The sequence below is a fragment of the Paralichthys olivaceus genome, chromosome 18, assembly GCF_024713975.1.
Source record: "Paralichthys olivaceus isolate ysfri-2021 chromosome 18, ASM2471397v2, whole genome shotgun sequence".
NCBI lineage: Eukaryota > Metazoa > Chordata > Actinopteri > Pleuronectiformes > Paralichthyidae > Paralichthys > Paralichthys olivaceus.
In genome coordinates this window covers 7,893,143-7,912,293 of record NC_091110.1, presented here as the reverse complement: position 1 = coordinate 7,912,293, position 19,151 = coordinate 7,893,143, and the positions used below count along the sequence as shown (strand labels likewise).

The window sequence follows — 19,151 nt, the reverse complement described above, 5'->3', positions numbered from 1 at the left end:
AGCACAACTTGCAATCTAACTATGAACAGACTAGTCTTCAATGAAAGACTAACAATTTTGCAAGTGCTGGTACTGGTCAGAAACATCCAACCTTTTAAAAGTCTGAAGAATCTGTGTACATCTTTTAGACTTTCTATTTCATTCATAAATGTGTGTTTTGTCAGAGTCCAGAAGGATCAGACACTGTCCATCTCACAATACAGTCTTTTATATACTCGCTCTTAAAAACACACACACGACAGAAATAAAAGTAAGAGGCCCATGAAATGCATCCCATTCACTGTGGTTTCAACCACTAAATTTGTCATTTATCACTCTTGCTGCCTAAAGCATGACAGAGCTGAGTTAATGATTTGGACTTTTCACTGTGCACTGTACTACAGCTGCCAGGAGAAACAGTCAGTGCAGGCACAGATGTGGCAGAGTTCCCCATTTAAAGTACCTTTGGCTCCTTTTGACACATTAAAAACTACTTTCTTTGAGATCTGTCCCACTGTACATCTGAATGTATTTATATGATTTTTTTCATGTGAGAGTTTTAATTTGATTTATTTCAACTGTGCTGGTTGTTGGTTAAAATGTACTAACCTGAACTGACTGAGTTTTTTGCCTTTCCCTTTCGCTCTCCTTTTATTTGCCTTTCTACAATATTTGTTAACTTTGAAATTCTTTTTTTCACAAATCACAGCAAAACTCTGAGTGTATAATATAATACTATTTGAAAATGCCCTAATTTCATCATAGACATAGTCCACATAACTCAAACTAAAGACTTTTAGTTATCAGGCTATGTTTTAAACGTCTCGATTTCTTTCTGTCTTTCTTTTTAAGAGAAAGACAAAAAGGAATCAAGCAATGCTAAAGTTGGACAGGTGCAAAGAGGAAAAGACGATAGGAATAAACAAACAAGTGTAAGGAGGTGAGCCAGACCAGGGGGTGGAGGTGTGAAGACGGACAGCGTTGTGTGTTGTTGTTGACAGGTCTTTGGGCTACCACTGAGCGCACCACCTGTAACAATAGGGGTGGTCTCAACCATGGAGGTCGCCCCTGGAAAAGGTGGTAGGGGGCCGATTATAATCAGTGATATAAAGCAGATTGCAGACAGGCATGCAGGTAACAGCCATGAAGAAGCTTTTAATGGAGACTGTTGGCGTTGTTTTAAAGGTTTTAAGTTGTTTTGGAAGTTTCCCCTTGACGCTTAAAGTTCATAGTGTTGTGAAAATTGAGATGAGGAAGCTACAGAAAGGGTACAACATTCACACGGCAGTAACTGCGCTTTATAACGCTGCTTTTTTTTTTACAACATCGTCATATCTGAGCCATCACGTTTAACAGCATGGTACAAGTACTGTAATGCATTTGACAGGAAACAAAAGCATTTCTAAAACTGCAATTTTGAAACACTTACATGAGGATCTGGAGCCATACAGGTAGCGCTTAATTAGCCACAGCAGCCATGAATGCTCTGTTTTTCCTCGCCTCTCCTTTGCCTGCATTTTTTGATGAAAAGAAAACGAGTGAGCGCAAGCCTGATAAAACCACACAGGAGCCTTGAGTGGCGCAGGAAATGACCTGTTATTTCTAGTGTTTCTACGGTTTCCTGCCGCACAGCCTCAGAGCGTCTGATGGATAAGGCTGAACTCTCATCACCTTGAGATGGAAAAGGGAGAGGGTCTCACTTTTTTTCATCCTGCAGCCAGAGCGTGCAGTCTGTCTGTGGAAACACACAAAGCAGCCTTTAGAACCTGATGGTTTTGACAGAGCGTGATAAAATCAGATTGCTGAGGTATAGGATAAGTTCAACTGTGCGGTGTGTGTCGGTATGTGTAACACTGACCGAACGCTCTCTCTCCCCAGGGACTGCCAGGACCTCCGGGGAAGCCAGGCCTGCCAGGCAAGAAGGGTCCTCGGGTAAGTCGGCTTTACGTGTCCTTAAACACCTCCAGCTACATCAAACACACTTCCATCTCTAATGTCTGGAAATAATTTTGTCTGGTGCTCAACCCTGAGATTTTTTTCTTTCAATGGAGCTACATTAATGTCTTCATTAAGGTTTATTGTGGCGTGTGTGTGAGTGTGCAGGCTCGTGTGTGTGTTTATTTGTGCTCTTGCTACTGCTGCTGACGTACATGATGACTGAAATCTCAAACACAAACAGTCAGTAATAACCCCCTTGGCAGAGAAGTGACTCAGAAAAACAGACGGACTAACAGACAGACAGGGACAGAAAGGACAGTATCTGTGTGTTCTAGCCTTGAAGGCAAAATCATGGACCTTTCTGCAGTTACAATAATAACGTGCAAAGCCAGCCCCCACATCACTTCAAATCCCTCCCATCATCCAGCTGACACACACACACACACACACACACACACACACACACACACACACACACACACACACACACACACACATACTCACATACTCACATACTCACATACTCAAGCACAAAGTTTTCCTATGCAGGGAGATTGACCATATTCAGCACGGGGCTGTGAGTGCTGACCTCCCACCCCTAAGCATAAACAGGAAAGCTCCTATAAAGACGGCCTTTCAAAAGGCTGCCTGTGCCACAGGATGCCTAATAAAAGCACTGTAAACAGACAGAGAACACATGGCTCCACTGGACTTTCTTCTCCTCACTGAGCTGTTGCAGCAGGCTTCACCAACAGTTCATAGGAATCCCATCCCGGACTAATGAAAGGCCTCTTTCTCCGAGGTAGTTAAATAGATATAGTCTCATTCTTGGGTCTTCTTTCAGGAATTCTCCTTCACTTCCTCACGTCCTCGCCGAGATAGCTGTGTGGTTGTAGTAGGTATGGCAACATCTGTCAGATGGACTCAGGCTAAAATATCTCAATACTTACTGAATGCAATGCCATGAAATTTGGTACAGTTATTCACAACAGCCCTGAAGGTGAATCCTACTGACTTTACTCATCCTCTGACTATTTCTCAATCACCACCATGAGGTTGACATCTGGGGTGTGGCATGAAATGTCTCGACTTTGCCATGAAATCTGGTGTGCACATTCATGTTTCCCTCAGGGTGAATTGAAGCCTTTAACATTTTCTCTCACGACTAAATAGTATATCCCACAAGAGAAGTCTCTATGTTACTGTTGAATACTAAGCAAACAAGCTTCTCGTTCATCAAGTAGAATCATATCAAATATTGATAATCAATGCTTTTAGTACATGTCTACATTATGCATATGCTGTCTATGTTTTTGATTTTAATATGTTTTTTATTATTACATGCAGTTTTTTTGTCTCTCTGTGTCTGAGAGACTCTTAAGCTAAAGTCTCTATGATCCCCTCCATTATAGATGTATAAGGAGGTCTTTGTCTGGCTCTAATTAAAGCTGTTTAAGCCCCAGCAGCACCTCCTATCCCGTCACAAGTAGCAGTTCTCCCGACATCGCTCCCACTTAGGTGGATTTCATGTGATCCAAATCAAACTGGAATAAACGTTTAACTGGGCTCAAGCACAGGGAGTTGTGTGAACTTGGTCAAGCCAAGTATTATTAAAGTAGGACTCCAAGTGGAGCTGTTTCTGCGTAACCAGGCTGCAGCTTTTCTTTTGAAATGAAAACCATATTTAACTGGAGTTTGTCAAGTACAATTTCTCCATTCAGGACAAACAAGCAGTTAATCAATATAATAAATGGTACTGATATTTTTCAGCAAATTCATAGAAAAAAATAGTCAAAACATTAAACATACACTGCAGGACAATCCCTCCAGCTTTGCTTGGAGCCTTCACATAAAATTACAACTCTTACTCTTCTACGTCTGTGTCAAACCTCATTCATCAGCAGTATGTATCGACCAATCACCTCATGCTGATTAACATCCTGGTGGCTTTAGACGTGGCCTTTGTCCACCCCGGCAAACCAGCTGTTGAACTGCCTGCGGCATTATCCATGGAAGTGGTTGGTTTGCAGAGCGCAAACAATGAAAACAAGCCTCCTCAATAAAAAAGCACTTGTATAGGCCATCGCATTGGTTTTGATGCCACTTTAACGGGGATCACTTGCAAACACACCACCAGCGTCTGTCTCTGACCTCACAGTCATTTTGTTTTACACGCACACCCACAACTACACAGACACGCTCACACAGCGGAGTGTACAAGCTACAGCGCTAACCCCACAGTGTGTATAGCATAGACATATGTGGTGGTGTTTATGACCTGCCTATATAAAGAGTGAGACAGATTATGATGCTTTCCTGTAAACAAAACATTTATCAAGTTTAATTGCTGCTGCCATGTGTGTGTGTGTGTGTGTGTGTGTGTCTGTGTGTGTCTGTGTGTGTGTGTGTGTGTCTGTGTGTGTGTGTGTGTGTGTGTGTGTGTGTGTGTGTGTGTGTGTGTGTGTGCAAACACTGAGACCCATATTCACATGCGTACACACACTTGCAGGCATGCACTCACAAACACATGTTGTTCAAACAATAAGGGTTTGGTTCTAATTTGGGAAAGGACATTTACTTGTTGATCACTGTAATAATAACTCCACATCTGAATTTATGTTGCAAGTTGCAGGCTCACCGTTGGAAAAGCATGAGATGATTACTAACATTTTCTACAAAATAAATTCCTGTCCTGTTAAGAGACGCCAGTTTGCAGCACAGCCAGGTTTTTTTTTTTTTTTTTTTACATGACCTTCCGTAGCACTGGATTACTGGAAGTCTCTATGATGACACACAGAGCACCATTGATCCCAACCGAGCACCACCCATGAACCCTGACCTCTGATCCCACACATATGAGTGTGAGACGCTGTCGCCATGGCAACCTCTGTCGACACAGGAGCCTCCGCCTGTCGGGACGAGCTCTTTCGAGTCTGTTTGTAGGTGTATGGGGACGGCGGTGGTAGAAGGGTGTGAGAGGAAACGCAGAGTGGATGCACCGCTGGCACACAATCCTGTATCTATCCGGGGAATGGCTGCATGTAGCCCATCGTCTGGAAACTACTGGGTCAATAGGGTCTTTGTCTGGGTAAAAAAAAACTGTCACCCATCTTTCCTCATGCTCCCCCTTCAAATCGTTGCCCTGTCACAAATAAATCACATTGCTTCACCTGCACAGACTCCAGATGGACATTTTGTAACCTTGTAAGATATTATTACAAATAACTTTGAAATGAGTTGTTATGGCAGAGTGTTGCTGTGTGCTGGTAACACCAGGTGACGCTTTTTAAGGGTTCGTCTAATCCCTAGTGTAAACTTCGTATATGGAACATTACTGTAATTGGCTCCAGGAGAGTAAAAAGCACACACTGTACTTCCAATTCCTGCTTTAAATGCTTCAATACATTTTTTAATACCAGATTTTAAAAGTTTGGCATAAAGCTATAGCGCTAGGTTTCCGTTGTAATTTTAAGAAGTGGTCCCAGCCATTATGAGTTATTACTGTTATTGTTGAAAAATGCCTAAATAATAATTTTGGAGTACTTACGATTTCCTTCCTGACATGCTCTGGTCACTGCCTGCATGCTGCGTTTAACTCGAAAAACTTTGGCTGTCGAAGCAAATAAATAAAAATGTTTGACGTTTGACCAGCAGTGTAATTCATTTGCCAGGTCTGCTTCTGTTATGATATTTAATTTATGTTGCTGTGAGCTGCTCGTTTCATTCAGCCATGGCAAGGCATGCTATTGGGACTTTAATGCATAGTGAAATATTTCAGTGTGTGTTTGTGCATGTGTATATGATGTGTGCTGACTGGGATCTTTAATTATGAAGACGTCCAGCAGTTTCATATGTGCTCTTGATCTGATGTTAGTTAGCCAGACATTGCCCCTACGGCTCTAATTTGGCACAGCATCATACAGACTCTCTTTTATCTTTAATACGGTCACTGTTTATACATTTAAAGAGTTACGAGCCGGTGTTGAAAGTCAGACTACTACTTTACAACGTGGCCCATTAAATGGGCTCATCTAAAATATTATTTGTGGGAACCTAACCTTGGGGGTGATATCATGCATCAAGATTTAAGATGCACCATGTATATTTTAAAATATGTCTTGGCTTTAACTTGCACATATGGTGTTAATGTAAAATTGTGCAGATTCAAGAACAGATATTTATACCACAGAGCAGGCTGCACGCACCTTACCATAACTTGAAACATTAGGAACTGCCATTTGTTTAAATTATGACAATTTGGTCTCAACTTAGAATGGGTATGAACTGCACAGAGCGAGCAGTATTATTTCCACAGGAACCACAGTAACGCCCTGCATTGCTGTTCAGAGCCTGGTGGTTTCTTTCATTTGATAGCCCTGAGCTTGTGTGCACCCCACCCTGCTCTTCTCTAATTAGACACCTGTTGTGAGAAGGAAGGGCCACAACATGGAGGCGAGGGTGCAGGGCCGAATGTTTGTGCCAGCCTGTGCCTACCAGTGCACTGCCCAAGCTGTGGTTGAACCGCAGGGTTAATTTTGAAGCATGTAATTCAAACATGTCTAGTTTGTTTTAGTTTATTTAAGGCACAACAGGGCAGCTCAACACTGTCTGGGCACAGTGGCTCTCGAGGGAACGCCAGCTGTGTACAAACCGAAAATGAAAGGGGGAAGAGCGTGTGTGAGAGGGAAGGAGGTGAGATCTATAAATCCTGAGAATCCTTGGAATGGAAATATGTTCTGTGTACAACAGAACAAGTTAGAAAAACAAATCAGGTCTTCAGAGTATATGATAACTTTTTTTAGCTACGAATCTGTTTGGAAATCCGAAGCGTTCTGTGATTCACTCATCAGAGATAACAGTGCACGCTGACTTATGTTCTGCTCATTCATGAGGTGCCGCCTCTCAGGTGAATCAGACATGTCTGTCATAAAGGAACACTCTGACAGGAGGGAGGCATTTATGTTGTCATGTCTGCACCCGACCTGCATGTCTGTGTTTCAGCTTTGTTCAAAGAGCTTATTTGTCGAGTTGTATGACCCAGCCCAAATCCCCTGATTACTCTTTTTGCCCCTGCCTGTCTGGACATCCGTTATGAGGTTGCTTTTTGATGCTGCTGAGTAGATCGCTAACATAATGGCTTCCTGATTTGATTTGACTCACCCCAGTGAAACTCACTGACCCGGCTCTTAAAGCAGTTGTGTTTTTTTTTTTCCACCCTCTCTGACTCGTTTGACCCTTGACCTAGTACGCCGGTGGTGGGGGGTGAATTAGGGGCCCAAGGGTGCCACTCCACATGGAGGGCAGGAGCTAGGACGGAGATCCACAGGAAAAAGTCTGAAAAAGTAAATCAGAGAAAGAGACTGTCAGAGAGATGGATGGATGGAGGGGAGGGGTAACAAATCATCTTCTGTTTTTATGATTCTTGAGTAAACCAAAGACAATGTTTGAGAATTATTCTCTGGCTTCTAAAGGTGTTGTGCTAAACCTGCCAAGGGGGGGCTCTGGACAAGGTGTGATGGTTCACATTACCATTATGCTGCTACTGTAGATTTCACTTTGTTTGCTTTCAGAAACAATAATGTTCCTTTAGTCAGCAACAGCCAATGCAGACAGAAATACACACCGGCAGAGGAATTCAAAATGTTATGATACAGGGTGATCTGCATTACTCATTAGTAGGCTTGGCAAATGTGTGTTTTTGTGCGCGTGTGTGGAGGGGGGGGGGGTGTGATGAGGAGTGTTAGGCAACAAGGAGCAGGAAAACCACATCCATATGGTGGAACTGCTTCACAGAGCCCCATTTTCCATAAGCTTCTACCCCCAACTCAACACACACACACACACACACACACATAGAGTTGATGTATAGGAAAATAGGTTAAAGAAGCACGCAGACTGAGGTTCTCCAGACAGTCTGTGCCCCCCTTTCTCTGCTTTCATTCACAGTAGCAAACCTACAGACTGCATCAGCTCTATCTCTTTATGAAGACTGATAGAGATCTTGATCAGCGTTTGAATATTTTTTTCCTCTTTCTGGCTTTCTCCATAGGGCGCTCCTGGTCCCCATGGAAACCCTGGCCGATCTGGTCCACCTGGGCTCAAGGTATCTTACAAAGTCTACAAGTCCTAAGTCTTGATCACAAATAAGTCTGCCCCTTTGTTTTGCCAAAAGCCCAGCAGCCATGTTAAGTTTTCCACATGAAACCATTATGTACTCGCTCTTCTGCTAATTTGACTCCATAAAGAGCAACAAGGGTGATGGAGTTTTATGGCAGAAGAAGTGCAGCTCCACCTGGAGTTAGTTACCCAACAAACACAACAATACCAAATACTGAGCAGATCACCTCGGCTGTTGGACTTGATTTATCAGAGCTCAGAGAAAAGACATACAACTCTGAAAGTGAGAATGCCAAATAAATCTGTCTGATTTAATGTGTGAACTGGAGGTGTCCTTGCCCCCCCCAAAAGATTCTCTATGTTCCTCTTCTGATTGTCTGGGCTGATGTATGCGAACACCCCTGACCTCTGGCATTATATATATATATATGTGCTCAGAGCACATAGTGAGGAGCACTACCTGTATTTAAAGTGCATTATAGAAATGCCTTACATAAATGACTACTATGGTTGCACATTGTCCACCCCCATCAAACACAGCCTCTGACCTCCCCAGGTCAGGGGCTGTGTTTATTGTTGTCTCACTGCTGTAATTTATATTTTTCCTTCTCTTTTCCCTCTCTGTTTATTCAATTACATTCCTCAGTTTTCCCAAAATACTTCCATTTATTACGGCCCTAATTTTTACTCTTATCTGCTATGATCTCGCCAGAAAGTTTTAACAAAGATTATCTGTGGTCCCGGCCAGTGTCTGGGCAGGTTCTTGGCACAAAATACTACTCGGGGCATTCACTGACCTTTTGGTTAAAGGAATAGTTCATTTTGGAAAATTCCCTTTGCTCAATTTGCTTTCTTCTTTTTCTTTGTTGGTACGGTAAATCTAGCTAGCTAGCTATAATAAGGTATAAGGTAGAATCTGTAGCTGTGGACGTACAGCTTAGTACAAAAACTGAAAACAGCCAAATACAGAGTTGTGTGGCTCTATCCAAATATAATAAAGTTAACCTTCAAGTGCATTTAAAGCTCATTAATTAAGACTGTATTTGTTTGATTGCACAAAAGTGAGTAAAATGGATAATTTGTGGCTTTATGTGGGGGTATGCCCGACTATTTCTTGGCTAGGAGCAGCCTAGGAACACACTACCTCCCAACAAAGTAATTGTTGGCCTTTATAGGCACTAGTAAGTGTTTTTTGTTAGATTTTACTAGTATTAGATTTAGCTGTTTCCAGTCATTATGCAAAGCTGAATACGCACGTTTCCCAAGACTATTTCCTAAAGGTTAATATTACATAACCTTATATAAGTCCCTGGTTCGAGTCTTGCAGTGAACCATTGTTGTATACCATGCTCCGCTGGAGTGAAAAAAGTGGAAAAGATTTCAGACCTTGCCTCAGTGAATCCCTATAATGGGAATGGTGCCATAATGCCAGGCCTCTTATAACTGGCAGGTACATTGAGAGAATGATTGTGAGGTGTTTGATGTCCCAGGGTGCACCACAACTTCTGCTCTTTCATCGTTAATAAATGAAACAAGGTTGTAAATAGTAGGGGTCTGAGGGGAAAGAGGGAGAGTCAAAGTAATTTCCAGTCTGTAGCTTTGATGTGCTGAGGCCCCGTTATTGTTACCCGCTGACAATCAGGCGTGGTGTGTGCGACTGGAGGGCCACTGAAACCACATAATGCACCGTGGCTTAGAAAAGCATCTGTATGAATCGTTCTGTGAATTAATCCGTCACATTATAACTCAGTCCTCTTGTTTTTCATCAATTTTAGTCGTCTGTTATCTAATATGTTTGCTTTTGTAACCATTGTCCTCTCTTCTGGCCAAATGAAAGGTGTTGGCTTGTGAAGTAATTTACCTAAAATGATTTTATCAGTTGCTCTCAGAGATTGAAATCAATTAAGGAGTTTCACCCACACAAAGTCCACCTTTGTTTTTTTTCTTTTAGGGGAGAAAAGGAGACCCTGGCATCTCACCTGGGCCAGCACCCAAAGGAGATAAGGTATTACGCCCCTCAGATTCTTATATGCTACATTAGTTTGTAACATTGTCCATTTATGATTGGTCTTTGTGCTAGCCAGCCAGTCTTGCAGTATTGCCTGTTAACATTCTCACTTTGTGTCCCAGGGAGACTCAGGGATTATTGGCCCGGTTGGACTGACTGGACAAGACGGCCGAAAGGTAAGACTGAATATCTCAGGTCGATCCAAGAACCTTTTAGCAAATACATTTAAATAAAAAATTAAATGTTCTTAAATATTGAACACAAGAGTGCCAAATTGTTGTTGTGAGTGAGCATGGTGCTTTTAAAACTTTTAATAGTTATATAATAGGTTATTTGTGTGGAAATGCCCATACAAATAAAGTTAGTATGAGTCATTTGACTGATTTCATAGCCCTTAATTATGATTTGTATTGTTTCTGCATTGTTGCTGTTTTTTGTTTTGCTTTTTCATCTGTGTGTGTGTGTGTGTGTGTGTGTGTGTGTGTGTGTGTGTGTGTGTGTGTGTGTGTGTGTGTATATATAACCCAGTTCTCTGTTCACCATTTCTTCCATCTGTGTTTGCTGGATCCTGCACAGAGGGGTCTTAATGTTGGCAGGAAATCTGTCGAGGGGGAGGTTTTTGTCATCAGTGGAAAGAGCATGGGGGAAACACGCTCTCATGCTCATTGCTTGTATCTTTTAGATGTTACTTAAGTCACGATTTGAGTGATTTGTGATTGTGAGGAGGGTGAAGTGGGACAGATCAAGCTTCTAAACAGCAGTGAAAAACAGACCAAGAGTAAATCCAGAGGAGAATGTGCATTGTTTGTCATTCTCCATGATTGTGTACATGCAGTGACATCATATAGACGCAAACTGCACAGTGGCCATAGGATGTATGGAAAAAGCTCATTTGAAAACATATAAATACCAGAATCATAGTGTTGCAATTAAATTATAATTTTGAAAAAGCTAGCTAAAAGTAGGCTAATGGTTAAGTGTAATAGGTAGTGGAGAAAATTGAATTGGTCGAACATTATTGTTAAAACAAAACAAAAAGTTTAAATACAAATGTAACATGACAGGTATATGTGGTTTTGAAGATATCTGGAGGTACATGTGAACACTGAAGTTCCTCACAATTACATGTCATGTGTGCTCCCCATATCTGAACTAAAATCCTCTGTTTCACCTTTTCCCAAACTACCTGATGTGAATACACATCTCATGGTTGCAGAAAATCTCATCATCTGTTGTCAGATACACTAAGTACTGAATAGAACTGAGTCATGCACATATTTCAAGCAAACTGGAAGAATTGGTTGGGTAATTAAATAAAGCAAGAAGATTTTATGCATCTCAGCAGAAGTGCCTCTGTATTCACTGTCGTCTCAGAGCTGCAGCCCTCTGTAAGTACTGGAGTCTAGTTGGCCGCCTGCCTCAAGCCTAACATATGGCTTTTGTTAGGAATCACCATTTCTGTGTGTGTGTGTGTGTGTGTGTGTCCATTTGTATGTGTATGTCTCTCTATTTCACACACACTCAGTAAGAATGGAAAATGAAAAGCTAGTGGAAAACATTTACAGATTCCTTTCTAACTAAATAAGTCTTAGAAGTGATTTGACGACGATCAGAAAGTCAGACATGTGACATGTGAATCAGAGCTGCAGGTGAGGGAGCATAGATCCAGGATTGACTCCTGATGTGAGATTGGTCACAAATTATCATAAAGCTAAGATCATCTCAGAAAGGGCAGATAGGCTACATATACACCCTGTACCAGTCTACACTGAAATGAGCTCAGTCGGATGTCTTAATAAAGCCACATTAGGGCTCATTAGGCGTCTATCAGAATGACCTCACACTCTCATGTCTGGAAAGTCGTTGCTGTAGCAACCTCATCAACACACACTCTGACATCATGAGAGCATGCCTCAGGTACTGGTCAATGAACCGCAGGTTTGATGACTGTGGAGGAAACTTGTTAAATTAACCACAAGCAGTCAGCTTCCCTCATGTACACAAACAAAGAGGTTTATTAACCCATTTCCATCCTGCAGTCAACAATGTAGACTCAACAGCATTGTCTTAAATGAATCTTGATCCAACAAGCCTTCACATCACAGCTCTATGACCAAGGTGTGAGTCAACATGTAGACTGCTGTCAGAGCACAGGCTGTGTCTCGAAACAGGCTTTGTTCTGTTCCTTTTCGGTCAGCTCAGGTGGAAAGTCCCAGGCGTTCCCTGATGCAGGTCTCTCCACTGAGACACTGAGGCCTAGTGCAACATCAGTGCTAAGTGGAAGGCGACGATTACTTTCAGTGCAATTACACAGCAGTTGCAGGCCACCCTGAAACACCCATGTGCTGTTTCTTCCTCCTCACCCCGCTAGCTGTTTGACTTGCTCTGTCTCGCATGCTTGGCACGTTGCACTGAAGCTGTGGTTTAGGAAAACGGGAATACAGCAGCTTTTCCTCTGTTCTCTGCAGTATTTTTCCTTTTCACCTTCCCCATCTCACTCGCACGTTCACCCAAATACACACACACATACATACAGGCTCTAAATCAGCCTTAGCTTGATACTTAGACCGGGAATTCTGGTATTTGGCTGGATTCTTCCAGTTTTCCGTTGAAAACTAATGGAGAAAGCAGTGGTCCTTTGAACGTGTGATAGGAGAGTGTGATTTTACACAGGCAGACAAGCCAAGCATGTTCCACTCTGTACAACATTTGTTCTACCAAGCAGACTCTGAATGGATTTTCAGTATGGTAGGCAGGGTCAGGGAGAGGGGACACACACACACACAAGGCCAAACCTCAACTACAAGGCCCCATTACAAGCCACATGTCTCACCTTACTGCTTCCATCCTTCCTTTTTCTGAGTCTATTCATGCTGCTAGTTGATCTGTCTCTTCTCACTTTTTCTATATTTTTTTTCTTCGTCTGTCTTTCCCACTACCTCTGCTTTTTCTCCCCGAAAGCCATGACATAGTGTCTAATAGCCCTGTAACCCAGCTTTCAGTTACAGGGTTTTGACCACACGTTCTTACAAGTTTTGACTCCATCTACACCATGGCATTAAAAAGTGTCTTGTATACATATTGCATAACCTGATTTTTATTACACATGGTATTAGCATGTGTCTCCAGTTTTCACATTGAGATTTGACTGAGATCGTCCAGCTCATGTCACATCCTCCGCTTGTTATTTCACGTCCTAAAACACAGCAACAACAAAAATGTTGAATAGAACAAGATGGGTGCCAATTGCGAAGCTGCGTTAGTGTGTTAACTTGGATTGGTTTCGTCTTCACTCCATTCACAAGCATTTTGAATAACGTCCATAGTTAAAGGACGGAGGAGAGGACTGCTTCATGTATTAACTGGCTTTGGCTGCTAGCTTCTGCTCTTTTGATGGTTTGGAACAATCAAACATGTTTATGTATTATCACCCACAAAGTTGTTGAATGTGAATTTACACTTATTAACTTTACATTATGGCAAGGACATGTTTAGTCTGAAAAGGTTTGTGTTTTCATTCATTATACCCTGTGTTTTTATAACTAGACTTTTTAGGGTACGTAGTCAGAGCTTTGGAATGTGCAGTTTCATGGATAAACAGATTTTAAAGATTGTTTAATTTGGACACCAATTATCAGTGGGTATCATATCTAAGATTTGTATGTTTTGAGAAATATGTTCATTAATTTCCAAGCCAAGAATTGGTTGAGAATATCTAAGTGTTGTATAAAGACTACAAGAGCCAAGAGTAACATTGTTGTCTCAGCTAAACCTTCATGTAGGCTCAGTGGTTAGTAAGCTTGTGCATGTGCTTTTCATATATACTCCTGTCTGTGCACACATTTGTGAGGGTTAGTCGGGTCAATAATGGTCAACATTGTGTAGAGACCCATAATTATTGTCTCTTTATTGCAAGTCAAATTGACTTGTTTGTGTAGGTAATTGAACTGTAAATGTATTGTCATAGTGGATTGTCCAATGGCTATTTCCACTGTAGGTTAGATAGTTTTCCTTTACTTCTCCTAACATGAACATCTTATAACTTTCAAGGTAGAACAACACACTGCAATTTCCATGCAGGGGCTAAAGAGAATTTTAATCGCACTCATTTCCTTCCTTTAAACAAGAGAGTGCAGCATTAATCTGTCTGAAGCTCCTGTTCTGTCTGAAGACCGTTCCAAACCAAACTCTCTCCATTTAGCTCCTGCTGACTGTTCAAACTAACTAATTCACATCCACATTGTAATTATGGAAGAATTCAAATCAACTGTCATTTTCATTGCATGTTTCACAAGAAGTACAATAAATCATTGCTCCGTTTTCCACCATGCTATTGGTTTAATAGTGAAGCAAGTAAACACGCTGCTGAGATTGCGGTCCAGACTGGGGGATGAGCCGAGGGATGTTTTTCCACAGGGGCTATATTTTAATCCAATTGCTTGGTAGAGGTTTGTGCATTTGTTTGTTTCGTCTGTCCCTGGCCAGACATCCGCGTGGACGGATTCATATTCTGCCGTGCATGCAGCACATGCATGGAGCTGGATGATTACTCTGAGCAATCATGCAGGTTCCATGCTGTAGGGTGATTTTGGAGAGAGAGAGGTGGAAAGATGAAAGCGGAGATAAATGAGGCAAGTGGCAAACGTCTGCAGACAATGGAACACTTATTATTATTCATTTGTGTTGTTACAGTTGTTACTGGATTTCAGGCCCGTGCTCTTATGAAGATCCACAGATTAAAGAGTGCATAGTTAGAAGTAAGAGGGTTGGGATATCATTGGCAATCGTCATTGTCTTTTATTTTGTAACCAAAATGTTCTTAGCGTTAGTGGGTAGAATGCGGTGGAAGGGGTGCTCGCAGGGTGCTACTAGGGAAGCTTCTGTGAATGAAAACCATGGTGGGTTTTATCAGATTGAACACACATGATCATTAAGTAAGTGGCACTGTAAACACAATCGGGCTGGAGGGAATGGCTGCTCTCATTTGCAAGCTCATAATGAGTGAGATAAGGATCTGACATGGTCGAGTTGAGGTTGGAAGGCTATGGTTAAAACCCAGGACCCAGTGTGTGAGTGTGTGTGTGTGTGTGTGTGTGTGTGGCTTTCTAGACCCCACAGCACAGCTTGGGAACATAAGGGAACATAAGCCGCTACACATGTTTGTACTATAAGTAAGCCATGTAATAAGATGGCTGTGTACATGCATCTTTGTGTGTGAGTACGTGCGGATGTGTGTGTGTGTGTGTGTGTTTCTCCGCCTGCCTTTGCTCATGTACACATGTGTTTGCATTCCATGAGAAAGGCGTCAGGTGACTGTCTCCTGAAAAGATGGTTAGGTCAAGAAGGTTCAAATAAACAGAGGACATTCAGATTCAGACACATGTAGGTAGCAAATTAGAAATAACTAACAGAGTGTTGTCATAATTGTTAAATTCAAAGTGGAAATTTTCAAGAGGTCAGGCACAGGCGCCATGTGTCTGCAAAGTGCACCCATCCCTGCTCTCTCCACGAAACTGGTTACCAATTGGGCTTTCACAAAAATGTGGAAAACACGAACACACACGTTATCCTGCATGTGTTGCTCTTTGACAGCAGTGGTCTGTCAACACCTGGAGACATCTCTGTTTGGTTTGTTGATGAAAATACATGTGTCACTCATTTAATTTCATCCCAGCTCCAAGCATGTCCTTTTGATGATGTGAAACACATGATGTGAAGTGACAGCGAGGGGAGAAGTAACCTAAAAGATTGCTTAGATATCGCTGAGATATAGAGAGACTAATTTGACGATAGATGCATTTTGAGATTATTGTAATATTGCAAAATAAATGTGTTGTTGACACAGTTTCCATCCGTAATAAAAATGCAGACTGTGGAGCATAAAGCTGACAATGGTGTTTTAAAGTGCTGGTATGAAGTTGTCAGCCAGCGAGAGTGATTGTGTAACATAATGAGCAGAGGGATGCTGTGCAGTCAGATGACGGAGCTAAAGGATGGTTTACAGGAACTCTTGGAAGGAGTCTTGGCTCAGTGTGTTGGTGCTGTGGCTTAGGAAAATGGGACAACGGGAATCTGTCCTTTCTTTGGCCTTCTGTTTTTATTTAGCTTTTTTCTCCCTCTTTCTTTTCGTCTTTTTTCCTCTGTAGCTCTGTCAATCTATCAAACTGTGGCCACCTTTGATTTAGTTTTTCTGTCTCTTTTTGTTGGTGGGATGAGTTGCTGAAGTCAGCAGAACTTTGGAAAAGCACTTTGTCAGGCTGTCTTCGGTGTTGTAGTCTGCTGCACAGGCAAAGGGAGAGACCTGCTATCTGACTCACACAGGAAGGCATTTATATCCTCAACATGCCGCGATCCTGGCACGGCCTCCACTGCACAATTTCTCTGAGAACACAGCTAGTGGAAAGTCTGATCCCTTGACAGGAGAACAGATTGATTCTTTGCATATGGCACTGGACTTGTCTGTTGGTGCTTTGAGTGTTAACATGATTTTTTTTTTACTTTGCACAAAACTCCACTTGTCATCCCCACACCAAGCGAGACATTTTTTCCTTATCTGGTAACTGTTACAGAGGGGTTTTTTTTGTCTATTGTGTGTTTGCTTCTCCATTCAACTCACTTGTCTCATGTTTGTCTGTATAGGGACAGAGAGGTTACCCTGGTCCACCTGGTCTCCCTGGAGAGCCCGTAAGTATCTTTATCCATTTCATAGATGGTGTTTTCAATGGCTTTAAGACTCTTTTTCACACTCCTATTAACACTTCACATGAAAAAATACAACATTGCCTTTACTCCAGCCAAGATAATGTGATTCTAAAATAAACAATCAGGGTACTCAGAGAGTGCATACCTCCACCAAGGCTAACAACCCCAGCCCCATATTAAAGAAAGTGAAAATGTATTTGGATCTGCTCCAAAATTCAATGGGTTCTGAAAGATATGAATATAAAACTCCTGATGACTCTTTGTTTCTTGCTTATAGATATTACACTTTACCTGATCCTAATGTTTTTGCTTTCATGAGTCTCTCAGTGATGTTTTTCTCCTCATGTTTTCCACCATCGAGGCCCTTATCGATTACTAATGCCTTATCCTCTCACTGCTCACTTCTCATTCTTTATGACCGCAGTCATCATCCACTCCCAGGTCACTTAACCTCTCACTTTTGTGTGCATGGACCGACATCTGGCCAAAGCGCAGCGCTGCAGCGATGCTCTCCAGGATATCAGACAGTGGTGCCAAACAGAGAGAAAATAGAGAGAAAAGAGAGAGGAACAAGCCAACTAGGCCAGCAGTGACATACTCGCTCTCATTACACTGCAGCTTTGGAGAATGATTCCCTTTGTCTGACTTTTCTTGCTCGGTTCCTGCCACTCATCATTCAATGTTCAGCTTCTCCACAGCATTTTACACGCATGCTATGTTGTGCATTTCATTTCTCTTGTAGTTTCTCTCTCCTCCATCTATCCATCTCACTTCAAACCAGGGGAATCAGTTCAATGAACTCTTTTATTTGCTGCTGGAAGGAGAAATGACTCTGTCCAACAGGACTATTTCAAGAATGGAGCATCCAGCCTCATGTCCAGAGCTATTTTCAGTGAGGCTTAGTAATACTACTGTGGGTATTAAGGAAAGGCCTTAGTCATGGAAAGCAGAGTGGAACGTTCCTCTCATTGTCACACAGTTTAAAATAAGTCCCTGTTCTCTGGGTGACGTCACCAGTGCAGGGAGTTCCCCCACCACTCATCATGGAGAAGGAGTGCTTTTTCTCTCTCACTGTCATGTCCTCCCACTTTGTCCATCCTCAAACACCCCCCTCTTTCCCACAGAGTCACTGAGTCTGAATCACCATAGCCCCAAATGACTGAGTAATAAGCACAACTGTTTGGCAGTGGGGCCTCTCCAGCCATTGAGAGCATAGGCCTTCTGGTGTTCATAAAGTGTCGATGACTCTTTGATACTGTAACACACTGTGGGTTGCACTCAGACCCCCTCCTCACTGCTGGCTTGTTATGGGTCCAAAACCCACTCAGGCAAATTCTGGTTTTAACTGGCTGCATTATGCACTATATTTATCCAAGAGAGGGAATGGCAAGTAGTGCGCAAGGTAGCACGTCCAGAGTGTGTCAAAGGAAGTTATACATGAACACTTGTGCTCGGTGAATTTTGGACACAACCTGTTTGTGTGTGTGCGTGTGTGTGTTATGATTACTCACACACCCATACAAACCAAACTCTAAAAACTGAACTAATTAGCTTCTCTGGTCCATACACAGACCACATCTGAGAAGGGTGTTTCTTTGAGCAGTAATCATGAGTCCAGGCAGAAATAGTTAGTAGGAATGGGTGATATATTGAGCAATGGCAGAATAGAGCTTAAGTACTCATTTGTGGTACTTATACTTTACTTGTACTTGTAATTTCATTTGATACCACCCTAACACCTCATTGAGGGTGGTATTCTTTACTTTGACTTCTATCCAGTTTTACTAGTTACATAGATGGATGGATGGATAGAAGTAAAATGCAACTTAATGAATGTTTTTAATTATCATTAAGTATGCAGGTTTGTATTGTGATAGTGATTGGATCTCATAGTGAAGGATCTTCCTGATTTTATATTGAAACTTTTGTCAATAAACACAGTGGAATGTAATGTAGCATCAGCAAAGTGAATACATACTTGATCTACAGGATGAACAACGAAACAATGTCAAAATTAGATACAGTATGTACAGAATTAAAAAAGAATAGTTGTACATAAACAAAATTGTTAAAGCTAATTCCCTTGATTCCCTGAAACAAGTTTATATGTTATATATTATAAAACAAAATGAGCTCATTGCAGCTAAAGTTTACATACTGTGGTGGTTAATCAGTTAACTGTACTGGCCCTCAACACATGTCTACAATACACAATACTACAATACAGGGCAAACTCATTCATCTCCTCATTACACAGTGAATCATTCATTCCCTGTGCCCTGTCTCCCTCTGTCCTCCCTGCAGAACGGCCTGTGTGTTTGTGTTACTGTAATTTTGACCTCACCTCTCTTCCTCTCTCTCTCCCCCTCACCCACCCTCTCTTTCTGCCTCCCTCTCTCTCTCTCCC

The 19,151-nt window shown here is 42.0% G+C and overlaps 1 protein-coding gene across 1 annotated transcript in view; it reads left to right on the top strand.

Moving 5' to 3' along the window:
* col27a1a (collagen, type XXVII, alpha 1a) overlaps positions 1-19,151 on the top strand; it is a 65,313-nt gene that overhangs the window by 12,083 nt on the left and 34,079 nt on the right. The window contains exons 4-8 of the mRNA XM_020081628.2: positions 1,858-1,911; positions 7,967-8,020; positions 9,986-10,039; positions 10,165-10,218; positions 16,682-16,726. Coding sequence (XP_019937187.2) covers positions 1,858-1,911; positions 7,967-8,020; positions 9,986-10,039; positions 10,165-10,218; positions 16,682-16,726 — 261 coding nt within the window. The remainder of the gene's footprint in view (positions 1-1,857; positions 1,912-7,966; positions 8,021-9,985; positions 10,040-10,164; positions 10,219-16,681; positions 16,727-19,151) is intronic.